The sequence below is a fragment of the Tachypleus tridentatus genome, chromosome 13 (assembly GCF_004210375.1).
Source record: "Tachypleus tridentatus isolate NWPU-2018 chromosome 13, ASM421037v1, whole genome shotgun sequence".
Lineage (NCBI taxonomy): Eukaryota > Metazoa > Arthropoda > Merostomata > Xiphosura > Limulidae > Tachypleus > Tachypleus tridentatus.
This window is the reverse complement of record NC_134837.1, coordinates 116026754-116047575: the sequence shown is the minus strand read 5'-3', so window position 1 is coordinate 116047575 and position 20822 is coordinate 116026754. Positions and strand designations below refer to the sequence as shown.

Here is a 20822-nt window from a genome sequence, read left to right as displayed (position 1 = left end):
ACATGATGTAAATGGTCCTAAATACCTCTCCCCTTTTAACATATATTTAAGAAATGTAACACAAGCTGGCCACTATGCACTAAACACTTAGTCCTTGTTTCTATTTATTATTATAATTATTATTTTCTTTTTTTAATCATTTTTTCCCTCTCTTTTTGAATTATTATTACTTTTTTTGTGCGTGTGTGTGTTACTACAAGTAGTAGTAGCATTCTCTCTATCGAGAAAAAGGAGAAAAATACAAATATATATATATATATATGAAAATACAAAAAATAAAAAAGAAGAAAAAAACACAAGAGAAATAATAAAAGGAAAAAAAAAACTTCTTGTTCGTCCATGCATGGACTGAGCCCTGAAATGGGCCTGAGTATGATGTTATACTTTTACTCTGGCCCAAAGCTTAAAAAAACCAAAAAAAAAACCCTAAAGACAGACGCTATAATCGTTCGGGAGGGAGGAAGAGGTCAAATGTACCTGACCCTCCTGGGTATTTAACAATATCAATACCCAAATACCGACACAGTGACACAGTGAATTATATATAATTTTTTGAGCAGAACGTTATACTTGCTTTATTCAAGGGAAGTAAGACATTTGTGAATAAAGTTATTATACTGTTTGTGCTATATTTATTAGAATAAGAACTAAAATATACATTCAAAATATACATAAGTATAAAAAATCTTGATCAAATTTATTTGAAGAAGGTGTCCAGTTTCAACTGTTTCGTTATTTTAATGGGCTTTCTCATGCAGTTAAAACAGAACACCAATTCTACGGCCTTTTCATGAAGTTCATTTTTCCTTTCATTTTTGCATACAGTTTGATAGTGTTAATATAACTTAACACTTGCAATGAAGTAGGAATTTCTGTTTCCTCACTGTCTTTTCCATTTTATTCATCTTCTGAATCTCTCACACTGTTACCATCTTGTTATTCTATTATGTATTTTAAATCAATTTCATTAGTTTCTGTTAAAACATTCTTTTTAACATTCAAAAAACTTTCTGCATTCACAGAATCATCTGCATCAATCTTTTCAATCAAAGTTTGGATTTACTAGAATCGTCATAACAAACAACTTCTACACAGTCTCCGCCATTATCAAGAATAAATCCACAGTTTCAAAAGCACTTTATTATGCTTTTTATTGAATGACTTAAAAATGCAATTGCATCTAACAAGTCAATTTTCATGGTCATTTCAGATGCTCTCTTACAGTCGTCCATGTTTGCAATAATATGCTGAAGCATTAGTTTTCTGTATTTCAATTTTATATACTGTATATTTTGTTTGTTTAGAATTAAGCGCAAAGCTACACAATGAGCTATCTGTGCTCTGCCCACCACGGGTATCGAAACCCGGTTTTTAGTGTATAAGTCCGCAAACGTACCATTGTGCCACTGGGGGACTTACACTGTATAATTCCATTATTTAGTGGCTCTAGAACTGATGTTGTACCTGGAGGTAGATAGACTAAACAAACATTTCAAAGTTGAACTTTTGGGTGACAAGTTGCATTATCTAGAAAAATTAAAATATACCTATTTTTTGTTTCATTCTTTTGTTTAATTTAAATTATTAATTATTATTAATTAATATTATTAATTATATAAGAAACTAATATCGAATCAAAAACATTTTTTCCGCCTGACTCAGGTTCTAATCCTACTTGTTGATAGATGAGGTAGGTGAAAGATTGTTTTCCGTCTGCGTTACACAGGTTCCGCCATGTAGAGAGCGTTTTGCTAGAAACATTTTATGATAATACTGCAAAATGTTGATATTTTTAGCTTGAACAGGTTTTCTCCATGTGAAGTTTCCGGCTTAGACAGGTTTTACTGTATTATAGGAATTGATAAATATAAAATTAATTTTTATTTATTTCGAATTTTGTCTCTGATATAAATCCCGGACGAGCCCCCAGTTTATTATGTTACGTATCATAAGTTCAAACTGAAACTTAAATGATAACTTAGATTTAGATGTTAAATTAATGTCGATATGTATAAACAGTTTTCTTTTTTAATATAAATATGTATTAATATACGCTCAATAACACAATTGCAATAACGGTTATTATAAATAATGATTTATATACAAAAGTTTCACAAACTTACAAACAGTATTGAGTCTTCTATCTGGTCTGGAACCTCCTTTGATAACTTATCAAGGGTTTACAGTAAGCGGATTAACTTTGAGGAGAGTTTCTCGAAACTCCACCTTATGCAATATAAACGATATATCATTGTTTACGTACACACTTGTATTGTTGATTATTACACCCGAAATTTTTTTTTATAATTTTAGAAAATTCGCGGAAATTTTGTAACACAGATTTAACAGTATAATTTGGAAACTGAGTTAACAATTAAAGTTTCTACTTATAATTGTAGAATTATACATATCTGTTTACGACATTTACTGACATCAACGAACATATCAGATTACACCGGAGATGAGATTCCCAATAAAAATGTATTCGTATTATAATGTGTACGCAAAAAAAATAATTTTGTTCATGTTTGTAATTTATAAAATAGTTTACTTGAATTTGTTTTGAATTACGCACAAAGCTACTAGAGGGCTATCCGCGCTAGCCGTCCTAATTTAGCAGTGTAAGACTAGAGGGGAGGCAGCTAGTCATCATCACACACCGCCAATTCTTGGGCTGCTCTTCTACCAACGAATAGTGGGATTGACCGTCATATTATAACACCCTCACAGCTGAAAGGGCGAGCATGTTTGGCACGACGGGGATGCGAACCCGCGACCCTCAGATTACGAGTCGCACGCCTTAACACGCTTGGCCATGCCGGGCCGTATGTTTGAAAGAAGTAAGAAAATAGACACACAACTGTTATTTTAATGTCTTAAAAATCAAAAATATATTAAATAGGTAAATGAATTAAAACTTTCATAACTGTAAACATCTTTATATATTTTTTATTCCCATTCTTCTAAATGAAAAATGATATTTTACGTACTAATATCAGGGGTAGATAACAATCACAATGCATAAGTCATTAAAGTGTGATGTTTGATTTTATTTATCATCAGTTACCAAACATACAAGTCACACTGCAGAATGAAACCATCCGATTGGTTTAATAGTAGTTAATGTTAAAGCTACTAAGTAACTTCTCCTCATGACAATGTTGCCAACAAGAAATATTGTCGTTAGGTCATTTATTTGTTCACTTGAAAAAATTTTAATGATTGTGTGGGTTATGAGTCATGATGTGTTGCTATCTGTCAGAACAATGAAAGGCATATGAGTTTGACGAAAAGCAGATTAAATAAATTATGATATTGAGTACTGGCATTAAAATAAGTCCTAGTACTCATGTCTGCAAAACCTCACTCCCGAGGTACACTGTATCTTCTCCTGTTAACAGTCACAACTCTAATTTATATATGAACCATTAGTTATTCTGACCAGTTTTATCTTATTGCATAACAACAGCACTGCTTGTGCAAGTTACTTGTGCAACTATACAGCATGCATGAAATAATTTACGCGTGATGCCATAATATATGTTTAACACATCACATGTTTTTAACTACACAGAGAATTGAGTAGTTTATATCAAAACAAACTTCAGTTATGAAAATCAACAAGTTACATGTACCACCAGAACTACATTTTGACTTTATTTCGCGTTTTTGGGTAGAGTGACGCTTTTGGTAAAAGTATGTAACAGTACTATCAAATTTAAAATATTCATACACTCACATCATAAAAATATGTTTAGGCTATGTATTAACATTTTCAGGATAGAGATATCCCTTTTCTTTAATGGTACTCAAAACAAAGGATTGTTTCTTTGTTTTGAACTTCGCGCAAAGCTACACGAGGGCTCTAGCCGTCCATAATTTAGCAACTAGAGAATGAAATAGTTATTTTTCTAATTCCACTGAAAAATGTACCAGCCAACTCGTCAGATACAGCACCTGTGGATTTCTGTGTCATCAGACTGTTGAAATGGTATCCGGGAAATTGTAATCCTCAAACACTAGATGAAATATAGATATGACGGTCTTCGAATGGAGTCTTCTTGATTGGGAACTACGTTACAGAACTATTGTAAAGTTGGTGCGGTGTCAGACACTGCATGACCAGATGGGTCAGAAGGGACTGCAGTGACATGGTGATGCTGCCAAATCGTTTTAATATACAACATGCAACCTCTGTATTAATAAATAAATATATATGTAAATATATAAACAACATGATCGCGTGTGGTTGTTGTATGCAACAGACTGCCTGATAGTAACTTGAGTTACAGCTTTCGTGGTTGTCTTCAAATAGAGATACTACAGGTTTCAGCATTGTAATGTATGAGATGATAACCTAAGCTCTCTCACTGTCACAAGACACATAATATCAAGCATAATTTAACAGAACTAAGACAAATTGGATCAACGTTCATTTGCCCATAGAACCTGCAGTGAAAAACAAACAGATTGGTACAGACTAAGTATAATAATAAACTCTGAAATACATTTACTGTTCTCGATAGCGATTAATATCTGAAGCTAAGCTATTATTACTATAAGGCCATATATGGGTTGAAAAAATATCTAAAGTCATCATCATAGAAAACAATAAACACAGGAGAAATCTACTAATCCAAAGACTTTATATTATGGTTTATTGCAGCCTGAATTATAATCTCTGTTTTTTAGAGCACAACTTTTGGAAGCTGGGCAGATGTTATAAACATCTGAAGATGTGATGTTATGTGTAAATATTTCATGTAATTGCACTTCCATACATTCCAAATTCCAATGTTCTCAAATAGTTTCTTACATGAATATTTATCAAAATTCACATACAATTATATATATAAGTATCCAAAAACCTAGAATCAGAAGTACTTTTTAGCCATAATTTTCATTTATATTTATGTTCTAGTCATTGTATAAAATAAGATTACCTTTCCTAACCGTACCATTACTAAGTCCTAAGTACATTACCATGAAACACTACTTAATAGCTCTGAAAGCAAACAGATAAACAAACAAAAGAACTGCGTTTCATTCGTGAATTTTTTAATCAAGTTATAATCCTGCTGAACAGTTAGTTCCAACCATAATTCATAGGAAGCTAACACTGGCATCTTGGTCAACCATCAGAGACGTTAAAACACACCTATACTTACATTTCTGTATCTAGCTTCTCATGGATGGTCAGTACGTAATGTAAGTATTTTTTCGTACCAACATACTTTCCTTGTTGTTCTATTCAGCTCGTTATTCCTGACCCAACCAGTGTAAATGTAGTTCACCAGTAGCATACAGCCTTAAACGGTCTATGTTCAAATGCACCACTGTAGTCCTTAACAACACAGAATGAGCTGTCTGAAAACAAGATAAGAACCAATTAGCCGAAATCAAGCACCAAAACCAAACCAAGTCTCCAAGCTTGAACTTTCATTCTTTCACTAACTTTTTGTAATTTCTCGTTTATTATAAAGTGGTTTTATCAAACTTGATGTGTAAATACATGAGTATCAATTAATCACAGAAATTAACCACTCCTCATATTCTTGAAGACACTATAACACAATTACACTGGTAGGTGAAGCCATGCATCACATCCACTGGAAGCTATGTTTCATATCCAAATGTTAATAAGATTGTGAAAAACCAACAAATCATTGCTTTTCTGCTCTGTATACCATTATGACATAGGACAGATAAACGACACTATAGCTCACTTTTGTGTAGCCTCATAAACTTGTTCTGCTAATGATAAACTCTTCACCACACACAATACTTTCTACAACTTTGTAGCAAAGAATTCTTGAAATGGCTTATTGACTGAGGTGTTCAGCCAATGCATCAATGAAGAACTTTGCTGAAGTGTTAAGTAATACAGAAAGTTTAGTCTACTTCGTGAATTAAATCATAAAAACCAGCTTATATTTATTATCTTTATATCAGTCTCTGTGAGAGGGTCAGATATATACAGAATTACTTCTCTAAAAAGAATAACTTACAGTTCTCTCTTAAGAAATTCTCTTTGGTATAGTTAGTTTTCCCTCTGCAATACAAGAAACACCCTAGTGGTCTCCAGCCTTTGCATCTAAAATATCTCTTGTCTTAGAACTCTAGTGACTACTACCTTCTTCACAAAGAGAGTTTGAAACTGACTGTTTCTGGGCACATCCTGATATATGTGCCCAGTAACGGTCAGTTTAACTCTCTTTGTTAACCTAAAGATGACCTAAGAAGGTCGAAAAGTTGTTCTCCATTTTATTTTAATTAAAGTTTTAATACTCGTACCAGTCGTTTTAGAATACATTTTACTTCAAGTGGGTTTCTCGTCATTACTATCACTCTTTAAAACAGATAATATTTTGTGGTATCGCACGAATTTGAACCTTGCTCGTAGATTCCTGGAGCTCTACCACATGGCTAACCAGCACTCTCACCTATTTAACATCAACAGTAAAGAGTCTTAGCATAAAAAATTATGCTTAGACTCTGTTTTTGCTGGATTTTAACCAATACAAAAACAGTATCATGTATAATAATTGATCATCAATATAGTATTAGAAACAACATGTTACAAATCATTTTACTTATCTGTTGATTTTTAAATTATTATGTAGTTTGCATATATTACAGCTGTAATACTTTCCTAGCATAGAAAACTAATACATCTTTATCCAGTTATATTCAAGTGAGTTTGTTGTTTTTTTACGCAATTCCAGTGCTTAGACAGACGTCCTATGTACTTAGACAGATGTTCTACGTATATAAGATTAATCCGGCTGTAAACAACACTTACTTTGTTGTTGGCGGTCTCTCATGGTCAAAGCTAGAGCAGATAAGTCTGATTCCGTTTTAATCCAGTAAACTAGATGAGTTGTTACTTACGTTTTCCCGACGTCTGACATATTGAATTTACGTTAAAAATGATAAGAAACTGTGTTTTCCTTTCCTTCGTTGGTTAAGCTGGCCTCTTGACGTAGGGAAATACTGGTCAATACTGAACATAGCCCAAAACATCAGTACATAATCAGAATCATTATAGTCTTAACCCATAGCAGATTTATGTGGTATTAATCCCGTACTTTGAATTTTGAAAGCTGCTGTTCAAAACAAGAGAAGCTGGTGTTGACATTGTTAGTTATAAGTAAAATATTTTATTTATTTCACAGTAAAACTACTATGTTAGCCTCTTTCCTTTTGGTCGAGCTTTTGTTGTCTACTTTTGCATGTATATCTTAAGAATCTCATTTTATTTTGGACTTAATACTTATCAGTTGGTTACTGTTTCGCCAATTGTTTTTGATTATAGTTCTAACCATACGTAGTGTTTAGTTGACACAAACAGAAACTTTTCTGAGTATTCCTGTGTGGAAATGTGTCTGGAGAAAGAAGACTGGTCCTTGTGAAGTGGATATGTTTCAGTTCAAGTGCGTAGATAACAACAGTTTGTAAGCATGCGTGGAATTAAGGTAGTTATCACAAAAAGATAAATACTTGTAACAGACAGAACACAGTAATTACGTTAAGGCAAATATTGTCAGCCGTAATCCCATCTCAAGTTATTCTAAGTAATACATTACTATTACTTCATCACATTCTACCGGTCGTTGCTTTTTTCTTCTGAAACATCTTGTATCAAAGGTAGTAATTAACATGCTGTTGGTAAGCCTTAGTCTTCTCTTCTTCATCTGCTCTCCTGACGCTGGTAAGCAATTTTTTTTATTGAGGATTTAGATGAAACAGGATAAACTTGTTATCTTCAGGTTACAATATTCATTGTTGAAGAGGTGTTGCCACTCGTAATGTTCTACTTCAGAAATTTGATTTAGACTTAGAGTTATCTAAGTATGTTTAGTTTTAAGCATTATATGGTTCACAAATAATATGGTGTCTCTGACAATTAGTTACAGATATTTCAACAGTTTGATTACTTTATAATATGCGGAAAAAATGTTCTTTTTGATCTATTAAATTACATCTTTTTCTCCTTATTTGCATAACACGCACTGTCTCATAGGTTATACACATGTTTTTATTATATAATTGTACACAGAGTTCTTATAGTATTTAATTATTAATTACATCACACTGGCGATGTGAATAAACCTAAATTTTAAGAAGGATATCACATTTTCTGAGTCACTTTTGAACAGCAGATATTTTGCTAGTACTTTTAGAATGTTTGTTACTTCTCGTAGACTGTCACTGCATCTTCCACAAAAGTATTTATTGTTCGAACATTGCTTTAGTAAAATAGTGGTAAGTAGTGGCACTGTTATAATGTAAAAGTGTTGAAACTGTTAGCGTGTAGGTAAGTACAGTTGTTACAGTGGTGGGTAGTGATTGCTATAATGTAAGAGTACTGTAACTTGAAGTATAGGTATATGAAATCGTTACAATGTTGGACAGTGAAACTTAAAGTGTAGAGAAGTGAAATTGTTAATAAAAGTCAGTGTCCTTTCACAATGAAGAAGAGTAAAACTATAAAAAGATAAAAGTAGTAAATTTTTGTGGACTTCCTTTTCTCTTAACCCTTTGTTGTTATATTCAAACATTAGTTTCTTTTTTTTACTGTAGACTTATCGTTTTTATCAAGTAATAAACACCATAAAAAAAGAATGTGTTTATTTTAAAGCAAAGCTACATTTGGGTATCTGCTGTGTCCACTTCAGGGAATCGAACCCCAAATTTTAGAGGTGTAAATTTGTAAACCTCTCGCTATTCAATCGTAAGGACAAAAATAATGTTAATATTTATAATAAGAGTGACATGCTAGTACTTCAACATTACCTGGTCTTCACATACAACATAACGTATTCCATAAATTAAATTATAACATGATTTAATCGAAAATTTCAAGCATTTTAATTTTCAGGCATAAAAAAAACATTTCTCGCTTACGTCATCCATCATATTATCAGATTTTAAGGAGTAAAATAGTAGCTAAAATTTTTGTTAATTTTAAAAGGAATAACTTAAATTACTTCTTTATTGTGTTTTTTCCTTTTGTAAAATGAAATAAAACATGTAATTGCAAAATCGATATAAAATGTGGAACTTGTTTTATTTATGTCACACAACGAAAAGAAATGTGAAACCAATCATATAGTTTAATCAAACTGCGTTACATACTAGCTGGGTAAACATATTTGTGTAATTGTACAAGCATCTTATCTTAATTATTTAGTAAATGTTATGCCCAAGTGTAAAACAAACAATATTAATTTAAATTCTGTTCTGTTTACGGAATGAATCTGTCCAGGTTTTCCAAAGTGATCTAAAATTCAAAATAAAAAAACAACAACAATTAAAAACAGGTTAATTAAGTACTTTATTATTATCTCAAGATATCAATGTATAGTTTCGAAATGTTTAATAACCATTTTTAGCATAAATACATCAGATAATTGCCTTTATCGTCAGATTTTGTTTTAATAGTCCACTTACTTACATCTACCAGTTTCACGATAATCACCACTGATGAAATAGTTTTGTATTAAAATAGAAATAAATTGTCCAATTAAAAATATTCGTTAGTCTTACAGCAGTTCACAAACGATGAGACAACTTTGTCATAAAATAGGAACAACTTCTGTAAAGCAAAGTTTTATGGTATTAATGATAATCAATAAACGTTTTATGTTTCGTCAGATAGACATCTCGCTGTTGGCTGGAGCTACGAGGGAGATGACGGTATGTATTTTGACTTATGTATATTTGTGATAAATTGTTCTTGTTTGAATTATATTATCTTCAAACATTAAAAGTAGGCAGAAAACAGATACAGACACGCCCATTAAAAGTATAACTCTATTAGTTATCTTATGTAAAATATAGCGTATAAAAGATAAGGTTCTTTTTGTGATTGAATAATTTTGATAGTTGATAAAATAGTTTAAAGAAAATTCATAAGTTATTATCATTTAGATATTATCAACGCTTCATATCGTAAATCAGCATTATTCTGTTGATTACTTGAAGTAACGTGTACAGTTGTAATTGTGACATTTTATTTTTTAAGTTTATCACCTCAAGTACAGCTACATCATAAAAGCAAAAGGGAGAAACGCTTAAAGATGAAGATAGTAACTGAATTTGCAAGGGATTGGCCTAGAAATGTTGATTATGATTCAGAATTTGCTACGTTTATCTATCTATACGATAAATGATAAGCTTTAATTAATGTACAAGTCTGTTATATGCAAAAAATCAGTTGTGTTACAAAAGTATTAATATTTGTACTCGTGTGTGTGTGTTTTTATAGTAAAGCCACAACGGGCTATCTACTGTGTCCACCGAAGGGAATAATTTGTTCTCAAGATATTTCTCTGAATTGGTGACGCCACTATGATTCAGACTTTGATAATTAAAAGTACGAAATGGTGTTCTTATAAAAACAAAAATATTTGTGTATTTTATAAAGTTTGCATATTGTATTCACATAGTCTCCAGAGTTATCGTAACACATATTTAAAGTCTCCTCAGTAATCATATATATTACGTAAGGTATTTACTTTCCTCTATCACGATAAGTCGCTAAATCGGCTTTAACACATATTGATAAGATATCCTGTGGATTAATTATGTTTATGGGAACTGCAAAGATAAAATTACGTTTTTCTATCTTTGAGTATTTATTTCTAGAAACACAACAACACAATGAGGTAAAAACTACTACTGCAGCGAAAAGTAAAATCTGTTCAAGAAATATATAAGACATTATAAACAACAGAAACTGGTTTCTTTGTTGTTAAGCGCAAAACTACACAATGAACTATGTGTGCTCTGCCCAACATGGGTATCGATACCTGACTTTTAGCGTCGTAAGCCTGTGAAATTACTGTTGAGTGACAAAGAGAATCAATTATAGGAATGCTTCAATACATGTGATCGATAGAAAAGTGATAAAAACAAATATACCACGATGTACGAATAACAGCAAGTTAATGAATTAAATCATCCATTATGAGATATCCTAAAACTAGTTTCGAACAAATATTTACCTTTGTACTTAATAAAGCTTTTAGATATTTATTTAATGCTGTTTTATATGGACAATATAGAATTATGCTTTTCTTAGAACTATGAGATTTTATATGTTAATTGTAATAACAAAATTACAAATGGATTTTGTAAGAAATGATGTTTAATGTTGTTGTTTTTCCGTCACAACTTTAATTTCAACAAATCTGGGGTGGTTGGCCGGTATTTTTGTAAGCCGAAAAGTTTTACAGCCAGGTGGCTAGCCCAGCTGGCACCTAATCAGAACAATCATATCTGGCAACGGGGATTTGAACTCTTGACCCTGAGATTAAGAGTCCACCACCCTTAAAATCATTATCTTAAAAATTTCATTCGTCCATACTTTTTCTTTTATCAAGCACAATGGAATAAACATATTGTAATACATATCTCTTTGCTCTCCATCTAGGGCCTAAGAACTGGCCTCAAACGTGCAAAGGAAAACAACAGTCTCCAATCAACATTGACGACAGTGAGGTCAAAATAAACAAAAACCTGAGAGACATAAAGTTTGTGAATTATGACAAAGCTTTGAATAATCCAACCTTGGTTAACAATGGCCATTCAGGTAAATTTTCCGTAACTCAAGTAGATATGCTTTTTCAAAGCATACCTTGAAATGATACCGCGTGTTTCAAAATATTCATTAAAGAAATACCAAAAAGTATTTAGTAAAGTACTCTTCTTATCTACAGTTAAACTGGACATTGAAGACGATTCAAACGTACCAAATATCCAAGCTGGTGGCTTAAAATCAGAATATATGTTCCAACAGCTCCATTTTCACTGGGGTAGTGAAGATTCAAAAGGTTCTGAACATACGTTGAACAACAAAGTGTATCCTATGGAAGTAAGTGTGTTTTCTTATAACAAAGCCATATCGGGCTATCTGCTGAGCCCACCGAGGGGAATCAAACCTCTGATTTTAGCGTTGTAAATCCATAGACTTACTGCTGTACTAGCGGGGAACATGGAAGTAAGAGCTAAGTAATTGTTTAAATATTATGTTCACGTTTAGGGATCCTGTATATTGTTTATTTACAACATACATAGATTTCTGTGGTGAAATGATTCGTTATTCACTTTTCCGCTTATAAAAAGTAAGGTATACAGAACATGATAATTATTTAATTTGATTCATCTTAAGTTTACAAATCAAATTCATACTGACAATATGCAGTAGCAAACTTGATGTGAAAGAGTGAAAGAATAATTGTTAAATAATATAGTGTTTGAACTTGAAAGCTCTTGGTAATTTATAAATATTTCCAGTATACTTATTTCTCACCATAAGCACTCTAACGAGAGCTTTGGTAGAAAACATATTGCAGAGAAAACTTGTATACTGATGTGAGTAAATTGAAGAAAGGGACTGGTCATAAAGTTTCATAATAATGATAAAGCACAACAACTGAGTAGATGTAAGACAATTAAATCACCTTAATCGCCAATTGACAAATTTCTAGCTCTTAAAAAAAAAAAAACAATTTAGGTAAGGTAAATAACATGAAGAAAACTGAGATAATCGATCAATGCATAATTGCTTGGGTAAAGTCAAATCTCTTTAGATGCATTCAGTTTCCTCATCATAATTAGATACAATATTCAAGTATTTCTAAATTTTTCTATGTCCGATATGACCATAAAAGATGTTAATAGAAACTTAAAGAAAGATCCAAACATACCCACAACATGAATGATCCTTGATAGTGTGCGACTAAAGAAGAAAACGGCAATCCAAAGCCAGTCACTTGCATGTTGTGTATGAACACATATGCTAAGATATTTTTTCTTTTTTTACATTTTCATAAACACAAAATATGTATTTACTTTCCTAAACTAAGAGAAAGAAACACCTTGTATATTACATATAAAAAAATATATTCTTCCCAATCAGCCACATCAAACTTTAGACTTTAATTCCAATAAAATAAAATAAAACGATTTATCTGTTGTATCATACTTAGTCTTATGCTCGACAAACACGTTTCGTGTCAGTACACGTAGACAGTTTAACAAAAATAAATAATTTCATTATGATATACAATACATTACACACGCTAATTAACTCTCATTATTACATTCACATAACTCTATTTGTGTCAAGTTGATTTTAGATACGTGAGAAAACAACAACAAAAGACATTTATTTTAATATTTTATTAGTTATCTCAAACTTGAAAGTATTAAACTGTATGAAGTTAAAAGAGGAACATTTTTTTCCCGCTGTTGCAAAATGTGAAATACAAGTGTGGGTATCATCACGCTTTTTGACGGCTACAACAGTTTATATATATATATATATTCATTAAATAAAGTACATAGAGGTGTCTGTATAAATAAAACATGAAAATAAACTTTTTAACAACGAGATGATGTAAATATTTTAACTTTCAAGATAAAACTCCTATGTATCTCTAAATTAATTTTGATTTTACAAAAAACAAACAAACTTGTATTTATTTTAAGATAAAGTCATAGTTAGGAACTTACACATAAAGTACTAGTAACAAATATTAAACAAAAACAAAATATATAGACGGTAGATACCATGGTAATGCCATCCGTTTTAGCATGTAGCAAAATACAACCACATGTTTACATAGTTTACACTGTGAGTTTGTAGTGTAACACTACAAAAGAGTTTTTTATTATTTTCCATAGATGCACCTTGTCCACTATAATTCAAATTATGAAAAAGATGAAGTTTATAAACACGAAGATGGCCTGGCTGTTCTTGCTGTTTTCATTGAGGTAAGACTTAGTGAGTACACTTTCTATATATCCAGTTAATTAATATCATTGTTTCTACTGCAAATAGTTGCATTTTCATTAAAAATAAATATTTCTCACGACCTGACGTACTTTCATGTTCACTTTTCACTATATAGTTTCTTTGATTGTCCAAAATAAATACAAAAACGTATACTCACTATTGTAATGAAAAAAAACTAAAGCTAATGAAGCAACGAAATTCTTTAGGCCTAATTGCATAGCAATTTACATTTTAGTTAAAATATTTGTGTGATTATTATTTTGACATTCCTTTTATCTAAGTAATTGTACATTTCATATTAAACATGTGGTGAAGTAATGTTCAGACGTATCTTTTTTCCTGCTATAGTTATATAGTATTAGAACTCTTCATTTCGGCTAAACTTGTATAATTACAGTAACACGACGTCGGCTTCTGAAAATGCATCTTTAAACACAGATATTAGACGTAATTGTAAAAGTGTATTGATAAATGTAAAGTTTAGGTTTAATTTCTATACGAGATGTTCCTTTGGTGTTAAATTAACATAACAATTGCTATTGACATGAAAATGTTTTTAAGTATCAAAAAAGAAATCAAAACTTACTAATAGAGTCATGTAACAATTTCAGGTGTTTTATACGCTGGAAAAGCACGGTGAGATTACTGCACGTGTTATTTTTATGTGGACAAGTTACAGAATCTGTTTGGTCGGTGATGATAACATTTTGTTGAATTAAAAGTAGTTTGTACTTTTCATATTCATAGACTTATTTCATCTTAAGATATAAATACACCTTAAATGTTTAAACCCGAAATCGATTTCCTGAAATTCTATTTATATTCTCTATTTGTGCACTCATATATTTTGTGTTTATTATTCTCATTTTAGTACTTAAAACTTTAAGTCCAGCGTATTGTGACTAAATATTTTTAATCGTGTTTTCCATTAAGTAATTATAGCCCGTTGTAGATTAACTATTAAATTCTGTTATAAACAGAAAGATCAGTAAAGGCACAGTTGCAATACCTCTAACATTTCCCAAAAGTTAAGAACCATATTAGCGATCTACAGTGTTTTATAACAAATGGTTTTCAGAATACCTAAAATGAATGATACACCTTCCTGATTCAATATCTTCTTTTGCTTGGTTATGTTGTATTTACAGTAAAAAATCTTTTTAGGCCCTCAGTGGCTCAGCGGTTAGTCTGCAGACTTACGACGTTAAAAATCTGGTTTCGATATTCGTAATACGCACAGCACAGATAACACATCGTGTAGTTTTGTGGCTAACAAAAACGACTATTCGTTCTTTTCCAGTTTCAGTAGTTATCATCTTTTTAATTCTTTTAAATAATTTTTACTGTTAAAATATCAGTCTTTTGTAACTTACATGTAAATAATATTTTCAAGTACATCTGTATAAGTATCTCTATATTAAGTCATGTTATTAAATTATTTTATTAAAAATCTTTTTCAACGTTAACAAAGATTGACGACAACGACAACAACGCCTTCTCAGCTTTCTCTGAAAATCTGGAATTTGTTTTTGGGAACGGCTCATATAATAGCTTGTCCAGCGATGTTATTCTGCAGGCCTTGCTTCCAACAAATACATCATACTACAGATACCAGGGTTCTTTGACTACACCTCCTTGTAGTGAATCTGTCATATGGACAGTGTTTGCGAATCCCGTGACCATTGGGATTGAACAGGTTTGTTGTTTTCATTATCATGAACCATGGTAAAGATTCATAGCAGAAGTTGCCCACATGTTCTTCTTTACTATTATTTATTATTCTTTTGCTAGCCGACAGAAAAAAAAATGGTAGTGAGTAATACAATAAAACGTGGACAATATTACTAAACGTATCATTGTGCATTGTAGTTTCTTAATTTATTTGACTACCTGGTAAATAATAGGGGCTGTGTAACTTTTGATACCAAGTAGTCTTAATGCTGTTTCTGGTTTATATAATTACGTAATCTATTACATGTATACCTATAGAGCTGCGTGCAGGCAGTGGATGTAATTTAATGTTTATATGACAGGCATGACACCAGGAGCGTAGATTTTTTTACACCCGATGGGGGGGATGAATTTTGCAACCACTTATGTGGACTGTTCAACTTGCAAATTGGTAATTTCTGATTACGTGAACCTGAAAGCTGTAAATATGCAGTCACAGAGTATTCTTGTTGCCATGATACTTGCATGTATACTTAGGCCTACTGACTGATACTTACGAACTATCGCTTAGATCGAAAAGCTTAGAAGCACACCTATATTAAAGATGTACATTTCGGCTACTAAAAAGGCCTACATCTAGGACTAATTATGCAATTCTATTGGTAAGAACACGAAAATCACAAGAACAAACACACAATTTGTAGGCCTGTGATGCAATAAAACAGTTCAACAGACCAAACTGTAGGGGGGGATGATTGTATGCACCATACCCCCACCCCCAGGATCTACGCCCCTGCATGACACATGCATCATAGTAATTATTAGCTTATTATTGCAACTATATTGATGTCGCATATCATTTGTTTAGGTATAGGGTTCCTATTCTTTCAGACATGGCGCAGCTGTTTCGATTTCGGCCATGTTACACTAACGTCTAAAACGTTACAAAAAAAGTCTAGGCTATCTTCACAACAGAAATCTTTAAGCCATAGTTTAAAATACAGCAAAAGGTTTTTTTTTATGGATACTGCAAATAGAGTAGCCATCTTTGAAGCTGACTATACTGAAAATACAGTATACATAGCGCATCGTATAGTTTTGTCGCTAACAAAAACAACTATTCGTTCTTTTTCAGTTTTATTAGTTATATTTTTAATTCTTTTAAATAATTTATACTGTTAAACTATCAGTCTTTTGTAATTTTCATGTAAATAATATTTTCAAGTACATCTATATCGGTACCTCTATATTAACTCATGACTGCCTTACCTAACCTAATTTATTTATAATAGTCTGCTTCACATAAGTTATGGCAAAGTGGGTTAAGGCGTTCGACTCGTAATTTGAGGATCGTAGGTTCGAATCCCCGTCACACCAAACATGCTCGTCCTTTCAGCCGTGGGGGCGGTATATTGTAACGGTAAATCTCACTATTCGTTGGTAAAAGAGTAACCCAAAAGTTTGTGGTGATTGGTGATGATTAGCTGCCTTCCCTCTAGTCTTACAGTGCTAAATTAGGGACAGCTAGCGCAGATAGCCCTTGTGTAGCTTTGCGTGAAATTCAGAACAAACAGAACTTGAATTTCTAAACATATTAAACTGAAACAAACAAAAGTAAATAATAATAATAGTAAATCAGTTACAAAGGAACCACTGACAATAACGACACTGCACAATCGGTTTCGTAATCACTGAAAAGTTGAAAATAGTCTGATATATATATATGATGAAGTACTATAACACGTTACTGTTTAGTTATAGGAGTCAGTTATACAGTACGGCAAAATGAATATTTAAAAATAATTTATTATAACTAATAAAAAATAAATAAATACCTCAATTCAACAGTAAAATGTTAGACTCTAGAATATTAATGCTGTGACTATTTTAATGTTTATAATTTTTAAAAAAATATTATTTTTTTTCTTTCTGCGCTTCTTCAGGGCTAGTACAAAAACTAAGTAAAGTGTAATTAAAAAGATAAATAATATAATATAAATAATCAATCCAGCTTTAACATGCATCGTTTAACCAAACACATGGAACGGACAATGGGAAGTAATAAATAAAGTTCATACGTCAGTTATATCTGAAAAATTAACTCGGTGTGATTTGAGAACGTTTAGTAATAAAATCCCAAAACGGTAGCAACTACACTGATGTCTATGGCGACTAAAGTAATTATCCAAAGCCGACGTACCCTAACTAATTAGTAAGATTACGCAGTCAATATACCTACTTAGCCATGCATGTGTCACATCGTGACACACAATAGATAATGACATGTTGATAATTCTACTTAACATCAATTTGTTCCTACGTTTGTTTACAATTTACTGAGTTATAAGGGCAATAAATAGATCAGTTACGTAGCCCAGTTTGTTTAACAAAGGAGTCCTGTTTATGAAATGTGTTGTGTGATCTATTATAAAATGTTAATGTTTTAAGTAATAAGTTTCTCCTATTTAGAAAACATTTCATACTTTTTGTTTTGCACTTTAATATCACGTGATCCGTAGATTATAATATGTACATATGTGTGTGTGTATATATACTATGATGTTTCTTTCCTTGTAAAAAACTGTGACAAAGTACTATCTAAACTTTTGAGAAAAAACACTAATTATTTATTTTCTGAGTCAAGTAGATTTAGAGATTTATTGTAAGCTTTCAGATTTTTCTTTTAAATTTTAGCGCAAAGCTATATGAGGGCTATCTGTGCTAGCTGTCCCTAATTTAGCAGTGTAAGACTAGACGGAAGGCAGCTAGTCATCACCACCCACTGCCAACTCTTGGGCTTCTCTTTTATCAAAGAATGGTGGGATTGGCTTTCACATTATAACGCCCCAATGGCTGAAAGGGCGAGCATATATGATGCGACGGGAACTCGAACCCGCGATCCTGAGATTACGAGTCGAACGCCTTAACCCACCTGGCCATACCGGGTGTCAGACTTTTGTAAAGATGAAAACTTATTAGGAGTGCCTAAGCAAAGTTTAATTAATGAGCATAAGCATTATTGTTCAATTAATTCTAATGTATGGGAGCTTACCATTAAAAGGAAAAATTTACCAAACTAAGCTAGTTATAACACAAAATTTTGATTCAACACCCGTTTCAAAGGACAAAAAAAAATCACGTTTTTCTGGTGGTCAATGAAGCTGCTCCAGCATATGTGATTGTGCTATAATTGTCAGATGATTGGTTTCAGTTTTGGTTTTTTTTGTTTGAGATATAATACTTTTCATGTTTTTGGATTTATCAAGAATTATGTGAACTGTAAAATTAAAAGACTATGAAACTTGATTAATAATTTTTGTTTTAATATGATCTCATCTTTCAGATAAAAAGATTCCGAAATGAAAACCTAACGGACTTAGTTAACAACTTTCGTCCTATCCAGGATTTGAATGATCGACCAGTTGAGAAGTGTTATAATTCAGGAATTCAACAACTACCTGAAATTATAAAAGTTGTGACTTCTTTTGTAGCAGTTGTAAGTGTATATTATATTCATTAACATATGTCGCAAAAACTACTGGAAATACTGGTCATCTGCCGTTTAGAAAAACCGATTGAATGATTTAACTGAATAACATATTTTAACACTGAACTGAAACGAAAGTTGCTCTTTTTCGTGTTATTATAACGGTCATTTAAGAAGTTATAAGTCAGATTCTTACCCGTGACTGTGAATATTGATTTTGGTTGTGAATAATATAATAAAATGAGTGAAAAGTAAGGTATTTCCTAGCGCTGTCTAACCAGGCAAATTATTGTGTAAACTTAGCAATAAAAGAGACAGATCAATTTAAAAAATGTATAAGTTAATACGATATCACAACATATTTAGGAAAATGAAATAAAATTTCTTGTTTCAACTGTGTAATATGTACTGAAATATAAATATTTCATCGCACCTTGTTTCTTTGTTTAAGAAGAAAGCTACACAATGGTCTATCTGCACTGTGTTCGCCGCAAGCATTGACACTCGATTTTTTGCGTTATAACCCTTGTCTTATTACTGAGTCACCGGAGAGCAATAGCAACATAGAAACTGAAAAGATCATTTAGTCCTAATTGGTTTACCTTGAAATACTAAGATTGAAACTTACTTTTGGCCAGTTTCATTACGGTATATAGATAGATATGTGAGTAGAATAAGTGGAATTTTTGAGATAAAGAAACTTCTACTTTTATTAGTACTTAGGTCGTACTGTTTCACAGCTCCGAGAAAAGACAGTTTATTCATGCTACTCATAATTTTACTTGCTTGTCTTTGACCTTTCAGTGACATCCATAATCAGCTTTCTGCTTGTCTGGCTACTTAGTTTGGAAGGGCGACCTGCTTGATGGTATAAAGCACGTTTTACTTCTTAATGATGGACTTAATAGTACTCAGAGAGATAATCAGTGACTTTGATATTTCCTTGTAACATTATCCTGGTCTGTACTTTCCTACAACTTTATCCCTGATTTATTTGGAAAGGTTCTTGGTCTTCATGGTTGGTTTATCGAATCACTATATGAGTTGTGGCTTGAACAGATGCATTTACTCTGAAGTCAAGTTAAACCACTTTGATTACACGCAGGGAAAGACAATTACTCTATTTTTTTTTTCACCCTTCAAAGTAACATTTTGCACCTGAATTAATCTAGAATTGCCATAGCAGTGAGGTTGAATACTTATGCAATTTAAAATATTTTAATTTTCATCAAAAACCTAACTTACTTTCATAATATCAGCATTATTTTAGCTTTCTCACTTTGGAATATATTGCATAAATTCCAAATATAAAATCCCATTTGAAAGTTTTATGATTGCAGATGGCAACAAACTGAGGAAACTTTGCATGAATGAATAATTTTACAAAGTACTTTACATAAAAGTACCAACGCTGAAAATAAAGGCAAACTGTTTTCAAGAATTCTATCAATATAAAATTAGACGAGTGCCGACCCCTTCCCACTAGTGACGTTCATCTTTCATATGACGTTCATCATGTCATTCTGTATTACAGTATTAAGTTTGCATAACATAACATAACATTTCGGAACTTAGTGTGACCTATTGGTCCATTTAAATTGTTCCATCTTCTAAACTAAACTGAAACTATAAATAAGTAAATTTTTTTAAAAATCCTAAAATCATCCCTGATCATTCATGTACTTATCAAGTTTTCTTCTAAACTCACTTAAATTCACAATATCCAAAGACAAAACAACCTGTTAGAAAAATAAAACTGTCTTAGCTGAAGACAGCTTCTACCTTGTCTAAATCAATATTTGTGTCCCCTAATTGTATAGTTCTTGCTGTTAAGTATGAAAAATGTTGATGAATCAACAT

General features: G+C 31.8%; 1 protein-coding gene across 3 annotated transcripts; it reads left to right on the top strand.

Annotated features, from left to right (window-relative positions):
* Window positions 1-7483: 7483 nt before the first annotated feature.
* LOC143237675 (putative carbonic anhydrase 3) lies at window positions 7484-19364 on the top strand. Of its 3 annotated transcripts, none has more exons than XM_076477185.1 (7): window positions 7484-7711; window positions 9658-9699; window positions 11438-11596; window positions 11724-11878; window positions 13693-13782; window positions 14416-14440; window positions 15276-15500. In XM_076477185.1, exons 1-7 carry the CDS (start codon window positions 7660-7662, stop codon window positions 15278-15280), a joined length of 528 nt encoding a protein of 175 aa, XP_076333300.1. In that variant the 5' UTR covers window positions 7484-7659; the 3' UTR covers window positions 15281-15500. The 3 variants fall into 3 exon arrangements, with proteins under 3 accessions (XP_076333300.1, XP_076333299.1, XP_076333298.1); XM_076477184.1 differs by having other exon boundaries at window positions 13693-13792; XM_076477183.1 differs by lacking the exon at window positions 14416-14440 and adding an exon at window positions 18819-19364 and having other exon boundaries at window positions 7490-7711.
* The last annotated feature ends 1458 nt before the right edge of the window (window positions 19365-20822 follow it).